Source organism: Sturnus vulgaris, chromosome 6 (assembly GCF_052056855.1).
Source record: "Sturnus vulgaris isolate bStuVul1 chromosome 6, bStuVul1.hap1, whole genome shotgun sequence".
In the NCBI taxonomy this organism is placed as follows: domain Eukaryota; kingdom Metazoa; phylum Chordata; class Aves; order Passeriformes; family Sturnidae; genus Sturnus; species Sturnus vulgaris.
In genome coordinates this window covers 4,603,473-4,618,330 of record NC_142248.1, presented here as the reverse complement: position 1 = coordinate 4,618,330, position 14,858 = coordinate 4,603,473, and the positions used below count along the sequence as shown (strand labels likewise).

General features: G+C 41.8%; 1 protein-coding gene across 1 annotated transcript; it reads right to left on the bottom strand.

The window, feature by feature from the left end:
* Nucleotides 1–1,526: 1,526 nt before the first annotated feature.
* On the bottom strand, nt 1,527–14,328 carry EHF (ETS homologous factor). Its single transcript, XM_088166596.1, has 7 exons — nt 14,229–14,328; nt 11,576–11,821; nt 11,195–11,254; nt 8,752–8,820; nt 5,253–5,312; nt 2,641–2,836; nt 1,527–1,859 (listed from the first exon to the last, which is right to left on the bottom strand). Exons 1-7 carry the CDS (start codon nt 14,323–14,325, stop codon nt 1,760–1,762), a joined length of 828 nt encoding a protein of 275 aa, XP_088022722.1. The 5' UTR covers nt 14,326–14,328; the 3' UTR covers nt 1,527–1,759.
* Nucleotides 14,329–14,858: the final 530 nt, after the last annotated feature.

Sequence of the window (14,858 nt, the reverse complement as noted above, 5' to 3'; positions counted from 1 at the left end):
TTGTTGCTAAGCACATTTCATACCCTTCATATTGATACTTCTGTTGTCTCTTGGTTTCATCTCTATTTCCTTTTAAGACAAACAAAAACTGAATATCCTGCAACCTCCAGCTGTATCTTGCTATATTTCAAGCTAATATGGATTCAAACTCAGAGGATGCCTCAGGAAATAGATATTGGATGGATTTAATATTCTTAATTTCCCTTTTTTGTTGTTGTTTTTCTTTTTCTTTTTTTTTTAATCTTGGACTTCTCAGTCCCTGTTATTGTTTTCCAAATTCCCCATCCCTGAAAAAGTGATTTGAAATTGATGTTGGTTTCACCTCTGTTAACATCACCAAGACAATCCTGTTTCTCGACTCCCACATCTCACGTACTCAGTGACCTGGTGAAGTGCTGCCTCCTCTAGTTTTTATTTCCCTACGTTCTGCATATGCTCAGTGCCAGCAGAAAGCATCTGTAAGTTGGAAAAAGGAAAAGCTGCCAATGAATGCTCAGTGTCTGCATAGCGCTGCTAGAGGTGAACCCAAAATACTGACCCAGATATGAATGTCCTTAAAATCTCTGTGTCTTAATGCTGATGAGGTTTTTCCTCCAACTAAGAATCCCAAGCACAACTGACAAATGCAAGTACAGTATAGGGTTAGACTTAAGGAAAGCAAAGGGAACTAATATTTTACACACAGTTTAGCTTTGCATTTCTCAAAGGTTTTTATGAAAGTATCTGTCCAAGTGAGACTTGACCTTCCAGGAGGACCACACAGCTTGAAACAACTGCTTGCTCATGCCAAGGGATTAATAAACGTTCTGCTTGCCCACCTCCTCACTCCTGCTCCATATGGCACAGGTTTGAAAGCTTTAATTAGAAGTGCAAGAGGGTGAGAGGATTATTAACATTCCTACTGGGAAACCAGTGCCTTTTAATAAGTTTGCCTAGTCAGAAAACAGACTTCCTTCAACAGCTTTTGGTCCTCAAGATTGACACTCTCCCAGCAGTTCACCCCAAAGATATTAGTTAACAAAAAACAGCTTTTTTTCCTGGGGTGAGCTGAAATCTCTTTGGAGGTTAGGCAAGACACTGAGTATCAGGTAAGGTCTGGTCCTAAATGTCGGCCCACAAAAGAAGGTCTCAGTGGTGGAGGTAGCATGGGTTCTCCAAATAAATGCTGACAGTCGCCTTGCAGAGCCACTATTCTAGTGGCTGGGATAAGCCAGCTGAAGAGGAACCCACTGTCTAATTCAAGAAAAGCAGCTGAAAGCCAGCAAAGTATTAAAACACTCAGAAATCAGAGGAGGGAAGGAACAAGTGGTATTGGCCAAGGAAAGCTATAAACCATCTGACTATGGAAGAAGGCTACTTGGCTCAGAGATGCTTTACTGTTTCTTCCACTTTTTGTTGCCTTCCAAAGTGGATTATCATACTCCCTAAATGCCCTAATATTTAGCTCCTTCCCTTTCTTTACATGACTCATAAATCACATTATGCCTGTATGATTTAAAAAAAAAAAGAGGAAAACTTCACAAGAAGGGAAAAATAATCATAATTCTATAATGTTAACTTATATCACAGAAAACTGTGTACATTTTTTCCCCATACAGGACATACTTCAAATAAAATAATTTTAACACCAATAATGATAATGTTCTTTCTTCCCGACAGAAGTAGAATTGTTTTTTCACCCCAGTTTGGTACATAAATATAAGAAAATAGTCTTTGAATATTTACATCCATGTGTTTTAAATGTTATTTCTTGATATATTTAATTTTCATTTTCTCTCCAACCACGGGCATTCTTTCCAAATTTATATACTAATCTCCGACCATCCACGCGCTCAAGGATTTCTCTTTTGTAATAGTATCTGTTAAAATAAAAGCAGAAAAAGATATGAGTAAATTCACCTATGGTCCTAAAAGGCCACTGCCAACTAGACAATCCCTTAGCTAACTTAAAAGGTCTTTATTTTCTATTGAGATATATATATTTATAATATCTAAGGTCATTATAATTGAATGACAGAGAAGGAAAAATGGATATTTTCTTTTTCCTTTAGATTAATCAGCTTCTGAGTTTTAATTTCACTATGTTTCAGGTCAAAGCATATTGCCAGATTTATCACACACTCTTACGAGATTTCATTGGGGTTTTTTTCCAGATAAGCCAGGATCTGAAAATCAGATCAGGAAAGAACCTCAGCATCCATTTAAAAATACATTTTGAAGTTTCAGAGATTATGGGAAAAGTCTCAAAATGTTAAAGAGGAAAGAAAATCCTAACACCTATTTTAAGGCAATGGATGTGAAGTATGCCTAGTTTCTGAATGCTGCTGGAAATAACAAGGTCTCCAGCCATTACTAGGCCATTTAAACATTCTCAGGTTTCTGCAACTATATTCCCTTCCTACACTCGTTGTTTGGATGGAGCAAAACAGAATTTATATATATATATATATATAAACAATTATTTATATATATATATATATAATATAATCTACAGAAACAAGAGAAGAATATAATGCTACAGAGAGATTGTCAAAGAAAGCAACTGCTGCTGTTTGCAAATAATTCTTAAAAGTCAGACAAATTCTCTATCCATTTGGGCTGTGTATGTGCCACAGTCTTCCTCAGCAACATCGAGCTCACCTCATAGCCCGGCTGAGTTTCTCGTAAGTCATGCTGCTGTTGTTTTTCTTCTTTCCCCACAGCTGAGCCACAGCTTCAGATTTTAAAAATCTGAAGACACCTTCTGACCGATCTTCCCACTTGATTAATCCTGGGTTTTTCTCAGGATTGAGAAGAATATCTCGAATAAATTCCCAAAGATGAGTTCCTCGAGGGTCTGAAAAAGGAAAGAGGGCAGGAAGAAGTGTCTCAAGAGTTCTCTGGCCAATGCTTGCAATTTTTATGTCATCTACAGAGGGTGAACACTCGGGCCATACTTTCTGTAACAGAAGACCCCCACCTCAGAGATATGCAGGTGGAAAACACTGGCAGCCTTTCGACTGCAGGTAAGCATCAGCCTCAGGCAGTCTGAGCCCTCTGGCAGGCAGGTAGGAGCCCCAGCAACCAGGGGAAGCAGAGTCCAAACCACCCACTCCTTTCTTCTGCCTTTGGCACTGTTTCTGCCTAAAGAGAACATGTTTAAGCCTTCCCCTCATCTCATTTGCCCATTTCTCCTCATCCCTGTCTACAGCACAGCATGTAACCTGATATTATTGTGGGGCACATGAAGCAGCTGAGATTACTGTGAAGCAGGCACCGAACCTCCATGCATTTAAAGGACAGACAGAAGGCACGGGAGGTGAACTGCCATTCTGCATGAATGAATAAGTAAGAAGGTGTAGAGTGGATAGAAGGACAGTGACAAAATTGGCCAGCCAAAATTGTATGTAAAAAGGGAACCAAAAAGTTTGACTATGGTGTAGAAAAGATGAAAACAGATCTCCAAGCTCAACAGGTAGACCTCTCAGTTTAAGAACAAATACATCTCATAGTTACTATAAAGATAGCACCAGAAAGTCCAGGTCAAGAAAAAAAAAATCTATCAAGTCAGATGAAGTAGTTTACAAATGAAGAATAACAAACACAGTGACAAGGTGAGCCAGAAAGACAGCAGTCCTTTGGTCTGATTTCAAAAGCAGGCAATTAGACCAAATTAAGAAGGAAACAAGCTAATCAAAGATGTGAAGGTGACTTGAAAATGGTATACAGTGCAGTGTAAGTAGAATTAGGTTTCAGTCAATGAGTCCAATATTTTTCTTTCTTATTATAATTGTTTTCTGGACCCATTAAAATGTGGTGGACCTAGCCTATCTGGACATCAGTAACTTATGGTCGTGATACGGAGCAGTACTGAAGAAACTGGCAATTAAGGGGATTAGCCCAGATTGCCAATGTGACCTGTTTTGCATGCCCAGGCTGTGACTGAGATGTTAGAATCACGGAATACCTCAATTTGGAAAGGACCTGTAAAAATCAAGTCTTACTCCCTGCTCCTCACAGGACATCCTAGAACTAAACCACATGACTAAGAGCATTGTCCAGACACTGCTTGAACTCTGTCAAGCTTGGTGCTGTGACTGCTTTCCTGGAGAGCCTGCTCCAGTGACTGACCACTCTCTGGGTGAAGAACCTTCTCTATCGTGCAGTCTAAACTTTTCCTGGCACACTTTCGTTTCCTCATGTGCTGTCACTAGACAGCACCTCCTCCTCCACTGCCTTCCCTGAGGAAGCTGGAGACTGGGATGTGTCAACCTTCAGCCTTCTCTTCTCCAAGCTGAACAAGCTGACAGACCTCAGTTCTTCACAGGTCTTTCTTCAGACCAATCCTGTCTAATCCTTTCATGAACAACCTTTTTATACACATACACACACACAAAAAAAAAAAAAAAAAAAAAAAAACAAAAACGAAAAGAACCCACAAAAACAAAACCCACCCACATATCTGTGTACAGACATAAAGTTCAGGAGTTCTGCTGGGGCAAAGTGACAGAACAAGAGTAAGAAGAGTCAGGAAGAGACATAATCTGGAGGTCATATTGAAACAGGATGAACTCAAATACCACAAAATGCAGTGAAAGACCAATACTAAGCTTTCCTATTATAATCAGGGAATTAAACAGGATGGAAAAGACATACATAGGATATTTGCAACATTAAAAAATCTCGGTAAAGTACATTAATGGAACTATGTACAGAAATCATAACTGTGGTAGGCTGTCTTTCAGAGTCAGGTTGAATAAAAACCAGCAGAAAATGTAGGTGAGGGTAGTGGAAAGACTGTCACATCAGGGGCTAAGAAGGTGGCAAGACTGAGGCACAGGTGCTTGCTTGTGATGTTGTGTGAGAGAAGTTCTGCAAGATGCTGAGCAGGGTCTGTGGTGTGTGCTGCACCTGGCAGGCACAGGCACGAGCATGACTCTGCCCACGCACAGGCCCTCCTGATTTAATCCTGAGTCCTCCTCATCATTCCTATACTCCACTCCACCAGCCCAGCTCAACAGGGCAGAGGAAGCTGGTTTCTGGTTGCTTCCCCCATAGGCCCGCACTGATAAAAACAACTTGAAAAATTTAACAATACTGAGTCCAAAAATGATGTAAACAAGCATACCAGACAGTCAGATTTTTTCAGAATTCAATCACAATAATGATGTTCAAAATGCTTCCTCTTCCCTCCCAAATAGTATCTGATTTTCATTTGTTTCTTTTTCCTTCAATCAACTAACCAACCATTATAAGCGTGGATGTTGACTTACTGTGCTTCTTGGTGTGGGACTTTGGGGTATGATCTTGTGATTTTTTTGCATCTGAAGAGTCTGCAGAGAAGGAAAATGAAGCATATTTGTAAATTTGATTAAAGGCTTTCCATTGACTGGCAGGTTGAAAGAAATAAAACCACAAAAAAGAACAAATATCTCTTCTAAAGATAATCACTTTTCGGAAGGTAATCTAAGTAAGGAGGGAGAGTTTTGTTTTCTGTACTACATTTTAATCAGCACACTTCTCAAAGAGACCATTGATGAATAAAGAATGAACGCAGAGGTAAACATTTGGCTTTTGAAAGCTAAATTTGATTAACAAATAGCTCACCTCATGTTGTGTGTGAGAGAGAGAAAAATAGGATGATCACATCTGTAAAAGGAATCCTGAATTGTCCCATTATCTTAGTCTTTGCTGAAGCACGTATCTTTGGGGGCTTATTTGTTTCTGAAGAGATGATCTAATGGGAAATGTATGTGCTGGTACCAATGCACAGAACACCTACCTGACTAAAACATAATGAACTGGCAAAGCACTGTTGTTTAGGGGGGCAGGGTGGGGGAAAGGGGCTGAGCTGGTAGGAGTTTTTGGCAGCAGGACAAGCATATATTTTTCTGTGGCTCAGAGCCATAGGAACAAGCCATTTCTCATCAATGGTACTTTATCACCTGCAGCCAGCCAGAGGAGGAATAGAGTTTCTGGCACAAGCATTTCTTCAGAAATGAAAAAAAAAGAAGTTCCGCCTGTTCATGACTGTAACCTACCTCGCAGTCTGCACGTTCAGCCCTCCCGCCCCCAAACCACCGCAGCCTGGCTCTGCTCTTGTACTTAATGAATAGCTTTCATCTGATTGCTCCAAGTCTCGCAAAATCTGTGGGATAGACCTGAGAGGGAGCCCCTTCTGTGTTTGCTTTTCAGCATACCTTGTCCCTGAATCCCATAAAGCAAAGCTTAAGGTCCCACGCATGTTTTCCCAGCTTCTATGAATGCACAATTATCATACTTTTCATGGAAACCAGGCATTTGCATGGGAAAATGACTCACAGGAAATATTTATTTGCATAGAAACTTGTCAGATTTGCACAAGCTACTGCAATAACTGCATGTGAAAAGGTAGATGCAAAGTTATTCACACACTTGCTTTATTCATACATAACTGGAAACATAAACTGAACAAGACCGTGGGGTTAGGCCTAACCTCTGCTATTCTAAGTCTGATAAATTACTGTCCTTGACCCCCAAGCAGCAAACGTGCTCTGAGTCATTTTGCCTTCCCACTCTCAAAGAGCAGGAACTAGCCTGAACCTCACTCAGCTTGGAGGGGGGTGTGGTGTGGGGGAAGTAAAATGAGGCTTATATCACTGCCTTTCCTCAGATTATGATTCCCCATAGGTTATTAAAAGCCTGTGGGAACTCCAGGTAACGACTGCAGGACCCAGCTCTTTATTTGCCCTCATATAAATCCTTCTCATTTTAAAATCCCACAATTCGCTTGCAAATGTTTGTTATGCTCCACTTAGCTGGAAATGTATTCTTGGAAGTCCAGTTGCCTTCTGCCTAGTGATTTATTCTGGATTTCAGCTGTGTAAATAGCCTCCTGCTCTGCCACAGCTCCTACGTGGAGACTGGTTTCAAACATGCCATGTTAGGAGGCTGGGGCCTGACAGATGAAAAGAGTTATGATGCAGTTTCAACAAAGCCGTCTTGCAAAACTTTTGACAAAAGGTTACACATTATTTGCATATGATTCAGGAATGAGCCATTTTTTTACGGGATATACAAATTTAGTTTTTACAGGAGGCTGTGCCCTTGGCGTGCCACCCTAGCTCTAGGCTGGAGCAGTCAGCAGATAAACAGACCGTGCCAGGATCTGGACAGATCCCCAGCCCCGTCAGAGAGCCCTGAAATCCTGGTAGACATCTTGTGAGAGTGGGTGGAGGTCATGGAGAAAGCAAACAGGGTGGTTGGTTGGGGTTTTTTAAGGTTTGGTGGTTTTCTTCTTCTGGTCAAATTTTCTCAGTGTCTTTATTTCATTTTTTTTTTTAACTCGTAGCCGAGCGCATTAGTATAAAGTGCACGTCACTCGGCAAATCCAGCTGGGGAGGCTGGAGCAGCAGAGGATGGCAGGCCCGGGCGCTGGGGCAACTGCCCACACGCAGAAACAACAGCAGCGTGCTCTCCTTTCTCATCCTTCCTCTGCTGAACAGCCTCCTAGAAAGAGCCCGCCTCTCCCTCTCCCCTTTTACTCCTTTCCCGGTGCCTCGCTCTCTGTCCCAGCTCCGTGCCGGGCCAGCCGCCGAGACAAGGCCCGCGGGCCCTTCCGTGCACACACAGCGCGATCCCCGCTGCGAGCCCACACGGCGCTCACAGGCGGCTCTACAGCCGGCAGGCTTGCTCTGCCTCTGCCCCTCAGCAGGCGGGATGGAGCTCTCCCTCACGGAACGGAGGGGGGTTCCGTGGGCGCCCCAAAGCCCTTGTGCCAGCACGTCTGGGCACAGGGCTTGGTGTGTGCCCTGCAGCTTGGCCAGGACAGCCCGAGCCTGGCCCCACAGCCAGCGCTCTGCTCAGCAGGGATCAGCTCTCTGGGGAACACGGAGCATGGCTGGCCCCACAGCCAGGCTCTGCTCAGCAGGGATCAGCTCAATGGAAACACGGAGCATGGCTGGCCCCACAGCCAGCGCCCTGCTCAGCAGGGATCAGCTCAATGGGAAACACGGAGCATGGCTGGCCCCACAGCCAGCACCCTGCTCAGCAGGGATCAGCTCAATGGAAACACGGAGCATGGCTGGCCCCAAAGGCAGCGCCCTGCTCAGCAGGGATCAGCTCAATGGAAACACGGAGCATGGCTGGCCCCACAGCCAGCGCCCTGCTCAGCAGGGATCAGCTCAATGGGAAACACGGAGCATGGCTGGCCCCAAAGGCAGCACCGTGCTCAGCAGGGATCAGCTCTCCAGGGAACACGGGCACTGCTGTGGAGCTTGGGGCACTGGCTTGCCCCGTGTGCTGCATCACAGAAAAGCACAGTTTAGCTGGAATGTCTTGTCTCTCTGACACTAATGTTTACCCCTTTGACTCAGCCACTTTAAAAGATAGGTGGAGATTACAGATTATTTGATCGTCTTTCTCTTGACAGAGAGAAGACAGAAGCATTTCTTTAAAGAAAGCTATTGTAATAATGACAGCTAATAAATCTGTCAGAATCATCATTGCTTAGTTTAAAATTAGTGGAGGCTCAGATGCAATCTTAGAACAGAAGACCACAGAGACTATTTATTACATGTCGGTAGCTCTACGACAAGTGACAAACAATTAAAAATATAATTACAAGTTTCTTACCAGAAGATTGGTGACTAGGTGTCATCATGGAAATCTGAGCACGACAGAATGTTTTACTGTCCAATAACTCTGGGAATTAAAAAGAAGACGTTTAAACTAATAGCCGCAGACAACAATAAAGCCATCTCAGAATGCATGAAGTATTGTGATGTTAGTTACCTACTGTGCTACCATAGCCACTGTCATACAGATAATTCTCTTCTTTCCAGGACACCATTAACGATGGATCTGAAGGACCAAAAGGAAAACTGGATCATTAAAAGAACATTTTTTAGCACAGAGCTAAATATTGAGCACTGAAAGAATTTAAAATGTGAGGGGAAAAACAAAAATAAAAAAGCTGTCAAGGGAACCAAGAAGTGAAGGGGCTATGTACAAAATTATTTCCTTTCACTCAAATTATGCATGGAGTTTTGCGTATTCAGGCAAATGTATATACACAAAGCACTAACTCTTAGAAATAATGTAGTATGCTCTTCCTTTTCCAGACTAGTATATCATTTATGCCTGGCCTTGGAGGAGGTTTCCTATGCCAGATCAACTCTAATTCTACCCAGTCCAGTCCTGAATTCTCAGCCCCTGATGATTATGACAGTGCGTTGGAGCCACAGAGATGAAAGTGTTCTCAAATATCTAGTAAAACAGAAGGATGCTTATGATGAGTATTTATTTCTATAATGGTAGAACTCGAAAGTCCTCTCTGAAACACAGCTTCATGTTTAAGCACATAGTGAGAAACATCAAAGCGTCATCCTAGATGAAGGGCCATTTTATTCCAGGCACACCAAGTCCCCATCCTTAACCTAAAAATCACCTTCATGATTAAAGAGGAATAATTTTTAGTGACCTTCTGGTCATATGGATCAATATAAGCAGAACAGAAGTATTGTCTTTACGACCTGTACACTAATCTGGAAATTACTTCCTTCAGAGTGCATTTTTAAGGTCAGAAACCTTAAAAATCTCCTTTTCTTTTGAAACCAGGTCAGAAGGGATGAGATATACGGTTCAAATCGAGGTTAAACCTAATTTTTTTCATGTTCATATAAATGAAATCAAAAAACCCAAAATGAGTTACAGCTAAATAATCATGTTTGGCCAAGTTACCACTTATGACATAGGAATTTAGCAGGCATGCTAACTAATAGCTGCATGTTTGGGCACCCAGAGCTTGCGTTCCTACAATAGCACACACCCTTTGCTTGCTTGGACACCTGATCTGCCTAATGTTGCCTCTGAAAACAGGTCTTACCCAGCCAGAACATGGGGACAGTGTTCACCTTCCCATTTTGGCCTTTTTCAGTGCCCGTGTCTCTGCAGCTGTGGTGGTTTGCTGCAGTGAGTGGGGCTTCCCCTCAAAACCACCAGCCCTGTCCCTGCTGCCTCACAAGGAGTAACTTTCCCAGGAGCCCTAATCCACAGTTCCTGCTCCCCCACATGCAGAAACTTAACCCACTCCCACTGGCCACGGCTGGCATCACCAGAGCCCCACCAGGCCACTCCTGATTCAGCACATCCAGGAGAACCATCCGTCAGTAAGTCCTTCCCCAGATGTGCAGCTGAGGTACTTTGCCCTCATCTCTAGTAGGAGGAGGAAATAATATTATACCAGGATCTCATAAATCAGGACTTAAAGGATTACTGGAGTTACCTCTATGGAAAGCAGCAAGGCTGCTTCATGCACATCTCCTGTACCACGCAGGCACAGGCCAGGAGTGGATTGCAGATTGCAATCCCTGCCTGCTGCAAGGACAATGTGGGTAATGTTCCTGGCTGGAGAGGGCTCCAGCAGGTTAGCTGGATAAACATGCTGACACTATTTGTTGGAGACAACATGCAACAGATGTGTATTTGTTCTGCCAGCAGATATCAAAACGTGGCCCATGGGCACACCCACATACAATGAGGCTGGGACTAGTGGGATAGAGAGCGTGTGGATATGGACAGGCATGATCTGGCAAAGGAACAAGGAAAATAATTGTGCCTGAAGAGGACGGTTGAATCAAGCTGAAGTTCTTTTCTCAGTTAAACAAAGCCCTGGGAGGAAAGGGATCTAGCTATAAACACACTCTGAAAAAGAACTGCAACAGCAAAATGCAGATTTGAGCAAACCAAACTACTGCCTGAATTTCAGTTTTGTTGAAACTTTTGAAGAAATTAAAATGTTACATTTTGTTTTCTCTCCAAGCTGTTTGGTTTTTTTTAATCTCCTCATGTTTCAAACATTAACAGCACTTCACAACAAAATATTTTTTCTTCCTTTCTCTCTTCCTTTTTTATTTACTGGAGCATATTGTTAAAATAGTTGTTTTGAAATCTGCTGAATGAAGCATAGAATGAAGTCCTCTACATGGAGCACCTCGAACAATTTCAGCTCTGAACATCAGTGTGGACTGCTGATACTGCAGAGGTGTCCCAGGAAAAGTGGCCCCGTGTATGTGATATTACCTGAAACTTCAGAAGTAGGCACTGACTGACATTTGTATTACTTCTTTAATTCTGCATGATGCATTTTCCATTTTATTCAAGGCCTCTTTCATTTGTCTCCCTTGGAAGAGAGGTCCCCCCTTTTCAAAGGACAATTTACCTAACTGCTACTCACCTGTTTGCTCTGTCTTCACAATGACATTATGAGATTGGTACATGTCACTTCCACACTGACCTGCAAGAAAGCAAATTGGCAGATGGGAGCTATGAGAATGAGCACAGAGGAATCAAATGTATTAGCTCCAAGCAGCAACTTCTACACCTGAGCCAGAGGGTTGATTTTGGAACGGGAGCCATACCCTCTCCTCTTCATCCTTTAAGATTTCGGCCTTAAGTCATATCCAAGAAATTTAGCAGTAAAGTAAATGAGCTATATGCAGAATAGCAAACATAGTAAATATAATTTGCCAGGCAGGCTTCTGGGGAACATAAATGACTTCTGAAGATCTCAAAATTCAGACCAATGTACATGTGTCTCTCTCTAATATCTATTTACCATTCCATTTTAGGTGCTGGAGGTTGCTGTAAAGCAGTTGTCCTGCTGTCCCAGCTGCCTGAGTGAATTCCTGCAGGCTCATACTACACAGATGTTCCCCGTTGATATCAAACTCCTGGAAAGGTATGCAGTTGGCATCCAGTTGGTTTGTATCAAGGAGGTGCTGCAGCCACTCCCAGACTTGAAACTTAGTCCAGTACTGCGGGTGTATTTCATGCCACTGGGTTCCATAGAAGCTACTGGATACTGGAAAAGAAAAAAAAATATTTATTGTCTCTGATAGCATAATAGTCATCAACGGTAAGATCTATAGCCAAATTGCATGTCTTGGAAGTCTACAGGTATAGATGCTTTTCTCAGTCCTTAGCAGTGGCTCAGTAGCTATTGCTGGAGAAGATATTGTGAGGGTTTTGGCCTCAGTTTTCCAACTAAAAATTGGGCATTACTTCATTACACATCTCTTGGCTGACTCATTTGCAGGAATTACCTTATTAATGTTGCCTAAATACACCAAAATTCTCTGAGAATGCATCAGAAAATGATGGAAAAGCCTTGAAAAACTCTCATAAGGCGACGTGGAAACTTTATTCGAATAAGAACTTCGTAGGGGCTAAGTATGAATTGTGGGGTTAGAAAAAGGAAGGTTAAAAGCACTCTGCTTTTACTGCTCCACATAAAAGCCTGTCATTGTGGGCCATGGTTTCATGACAGAGTTGGCATTCTGATGGTGCAGATTATTGCTGTAGTCACATACAGTTGTTTCTGAATGTAGTTGTAAAACTCATTTTTGGTTATGGAAGCTGCCTAATTTTCTTGTTAGAATGTCTGAGTCTTTTCTTGGCAATCTCAAACTGCTCTTGGTTGTATGCCATTGCACGACAATATTTTGCATGTGCAAATGGAAGAAATTGTACATGGGATGGGATCATTATGTAAGATAAGAGCAAAGGCAGGATTGCTTTGGTCTGTCCTCACAGAGTTCAGTGCAATTTATTCCCTGGGAAAGGAGGAAAATGGACTATGCCAGACAGAGGTGATGGTGAGATAAAATGTTCACAGTGCAAGAAAGGTTTAAGGCTGAGGGAATGAGAGATTACAGGAGGAGAGACTGCCATGGCCTAGCTCTGCAGTGACCCCACTCCAGGATGTGGCACCAGTCTGTTTCCAGGCTCCTCTAGAAAAGACTTAACCACACAGTGAGAAATACTGACAACAGTGGATATTGCTAGAGGACCACAAGCACCAGAATTGGCACTTTTTAGGAAATCACCTTAACTCAGGCGCACTAGACCTCAGGTCTCCTCAGCTGGGGAACAGGACACAGTTTCCAGGTAACACAAAAACAATCTCCAGAGTTATTTAGCTTTCTTTATCAATATTAGCCAACAAGATTTGTGTAAGTAACTTAGGGAGTTTGCAGGACTGTTCCTCATCCTCCTGTTGAAGGATTTGGGGAATGAGTGGGAAAATTATTAAAAGTGTGGTATGTCAGAGAAAAAGGGTTTGCTGGTGCTATCAAATATCCCCTGAAAAGGAGGTTGATTTTTATTCTTATCGCTTCAGAAGAGTAAAGTGATTTCAAAGGCCACTAGAATCCTAACGTTAGCAAAGATACTTTAGTGAGAGGAGAAAGTAGCTTAGGTAAAAGTAAGTGAATTGGTGAATTACTGCACAGACTGGTCTGAGCTTTGAGCTTCCTGTCCCTCTAAAACATAAGTGAATCCTGAGGATTTTCAGCCTGGAAATTTAATATAGACCCCCACTATTTCCCTCCCTGAAATCCCGTGAAAGAGTGAAACTCAGATATTCGTATTTTCCTGTATGCCACTGTTATAGACAAAGAACATTTATGTACCTGTTATAGACAGGTACATTTATTAAGCACATGTTGTTGTATTCCTGGGTATTTAGAAATTACACATAAAAAAGAGTAAATAAACATTTCATTAAGTGGGAACTTTAAGTGTAATTTTTGTTGTAGTACTATTTGGATCAGAAGGACAAGAGCAGCATGTGATTGTCCGCTTAGATTTTAAGTTTTACCTGTCCATTGAATAATGAGAAGAATTCTAAAATTATGTGAAGCATCTATAGAGATATAGGTTTATATATGTTTTTCATACTGAGAGAATATATATGAATACATTTTAATATACACAGATATATAATCACAAAACATATAAGAAGGAAAAAAGAGAAAAGATCACAAGCTATCTAGTGCTCTAATGCCAGTCTAATTAGAAAGCTATCTAATAATTTGAGCTAAAAAAGCAAATACAGCAAAGGAGCAAAAATACTGTTCTCCTGGAAAGCCAGAGGGTTGATTAGCATTAAACAGTAACGTTGGTTCAAAGGAAGCACAAGGGGTAAAGGCACGAGAGAAAGAATTCTGGACTGAGAAGAGAGAACTTCTGGCACTTTCAACACCATTAAATTTTAAGAAAGAGAGGAAATGAACAATAAACTGGTCCCTTTTGCAGGTTCAACTTTGTAAAAATGAAGTAGCAAATGAAAATTTTTCTTACCAGAAGTGAAACTCCAGTAAATTAGTACTACTGAAAAATAGTACTCATACATGCTTAAAGGTATAGCAGGCCCTTTCCCCCAGCCTCCCAAAAAAGAATACAGCTCAGAGCAGCTGAATTCCTCCTACCATTACATGTGGAATATCCATCTGTCCAGGAAGGCTGCTGGTGGAGTAGATTGCTGCTGGAATTGATACTCATCCTGCCAGCTCCTTCCAAAATCATGATCTGTAAGTGAATCAAACAGCTTGCTTAGTGAGCGGTGTCTAGTCCAAGAGGTAAATAGCAAAAAAAAAAAAAAAAAATCCACTGAAGGTAAAGCAAGGAGGCCAATTCCATCTGTAGACGAAGATACAACTGAAATCAAGAACATGTTGACACAACCCCTTTTCCACTGCCACAAAATCTCCTTATGATAAACATTACCATGATTAATTTGCATACGCAAGAAGCAAGTTTCTACAGCTGCCCATCCATAAATGAATAATCTGTAATCAGAAAAGAAGCCGAATGAAAAGACAAGGCTCCTGACAGAGCAATACATGAAAACTGCCAAGCTTTGAGAAATTAAATACTAAATAGTTTTACTTTTTTTTTCCTGCTTTAAAGAGAAATATGATTTAAACATGTTCTTCCTTTTTCTTTAAGAGAGAGAAAGGACTTTCCAATAATTGCAAATGAAACTATACAGTAGAATACAAGCCATGCTCAGAAAATCCCTCACACAAAAGGATACACATAATGTTACAGGGAGGTAG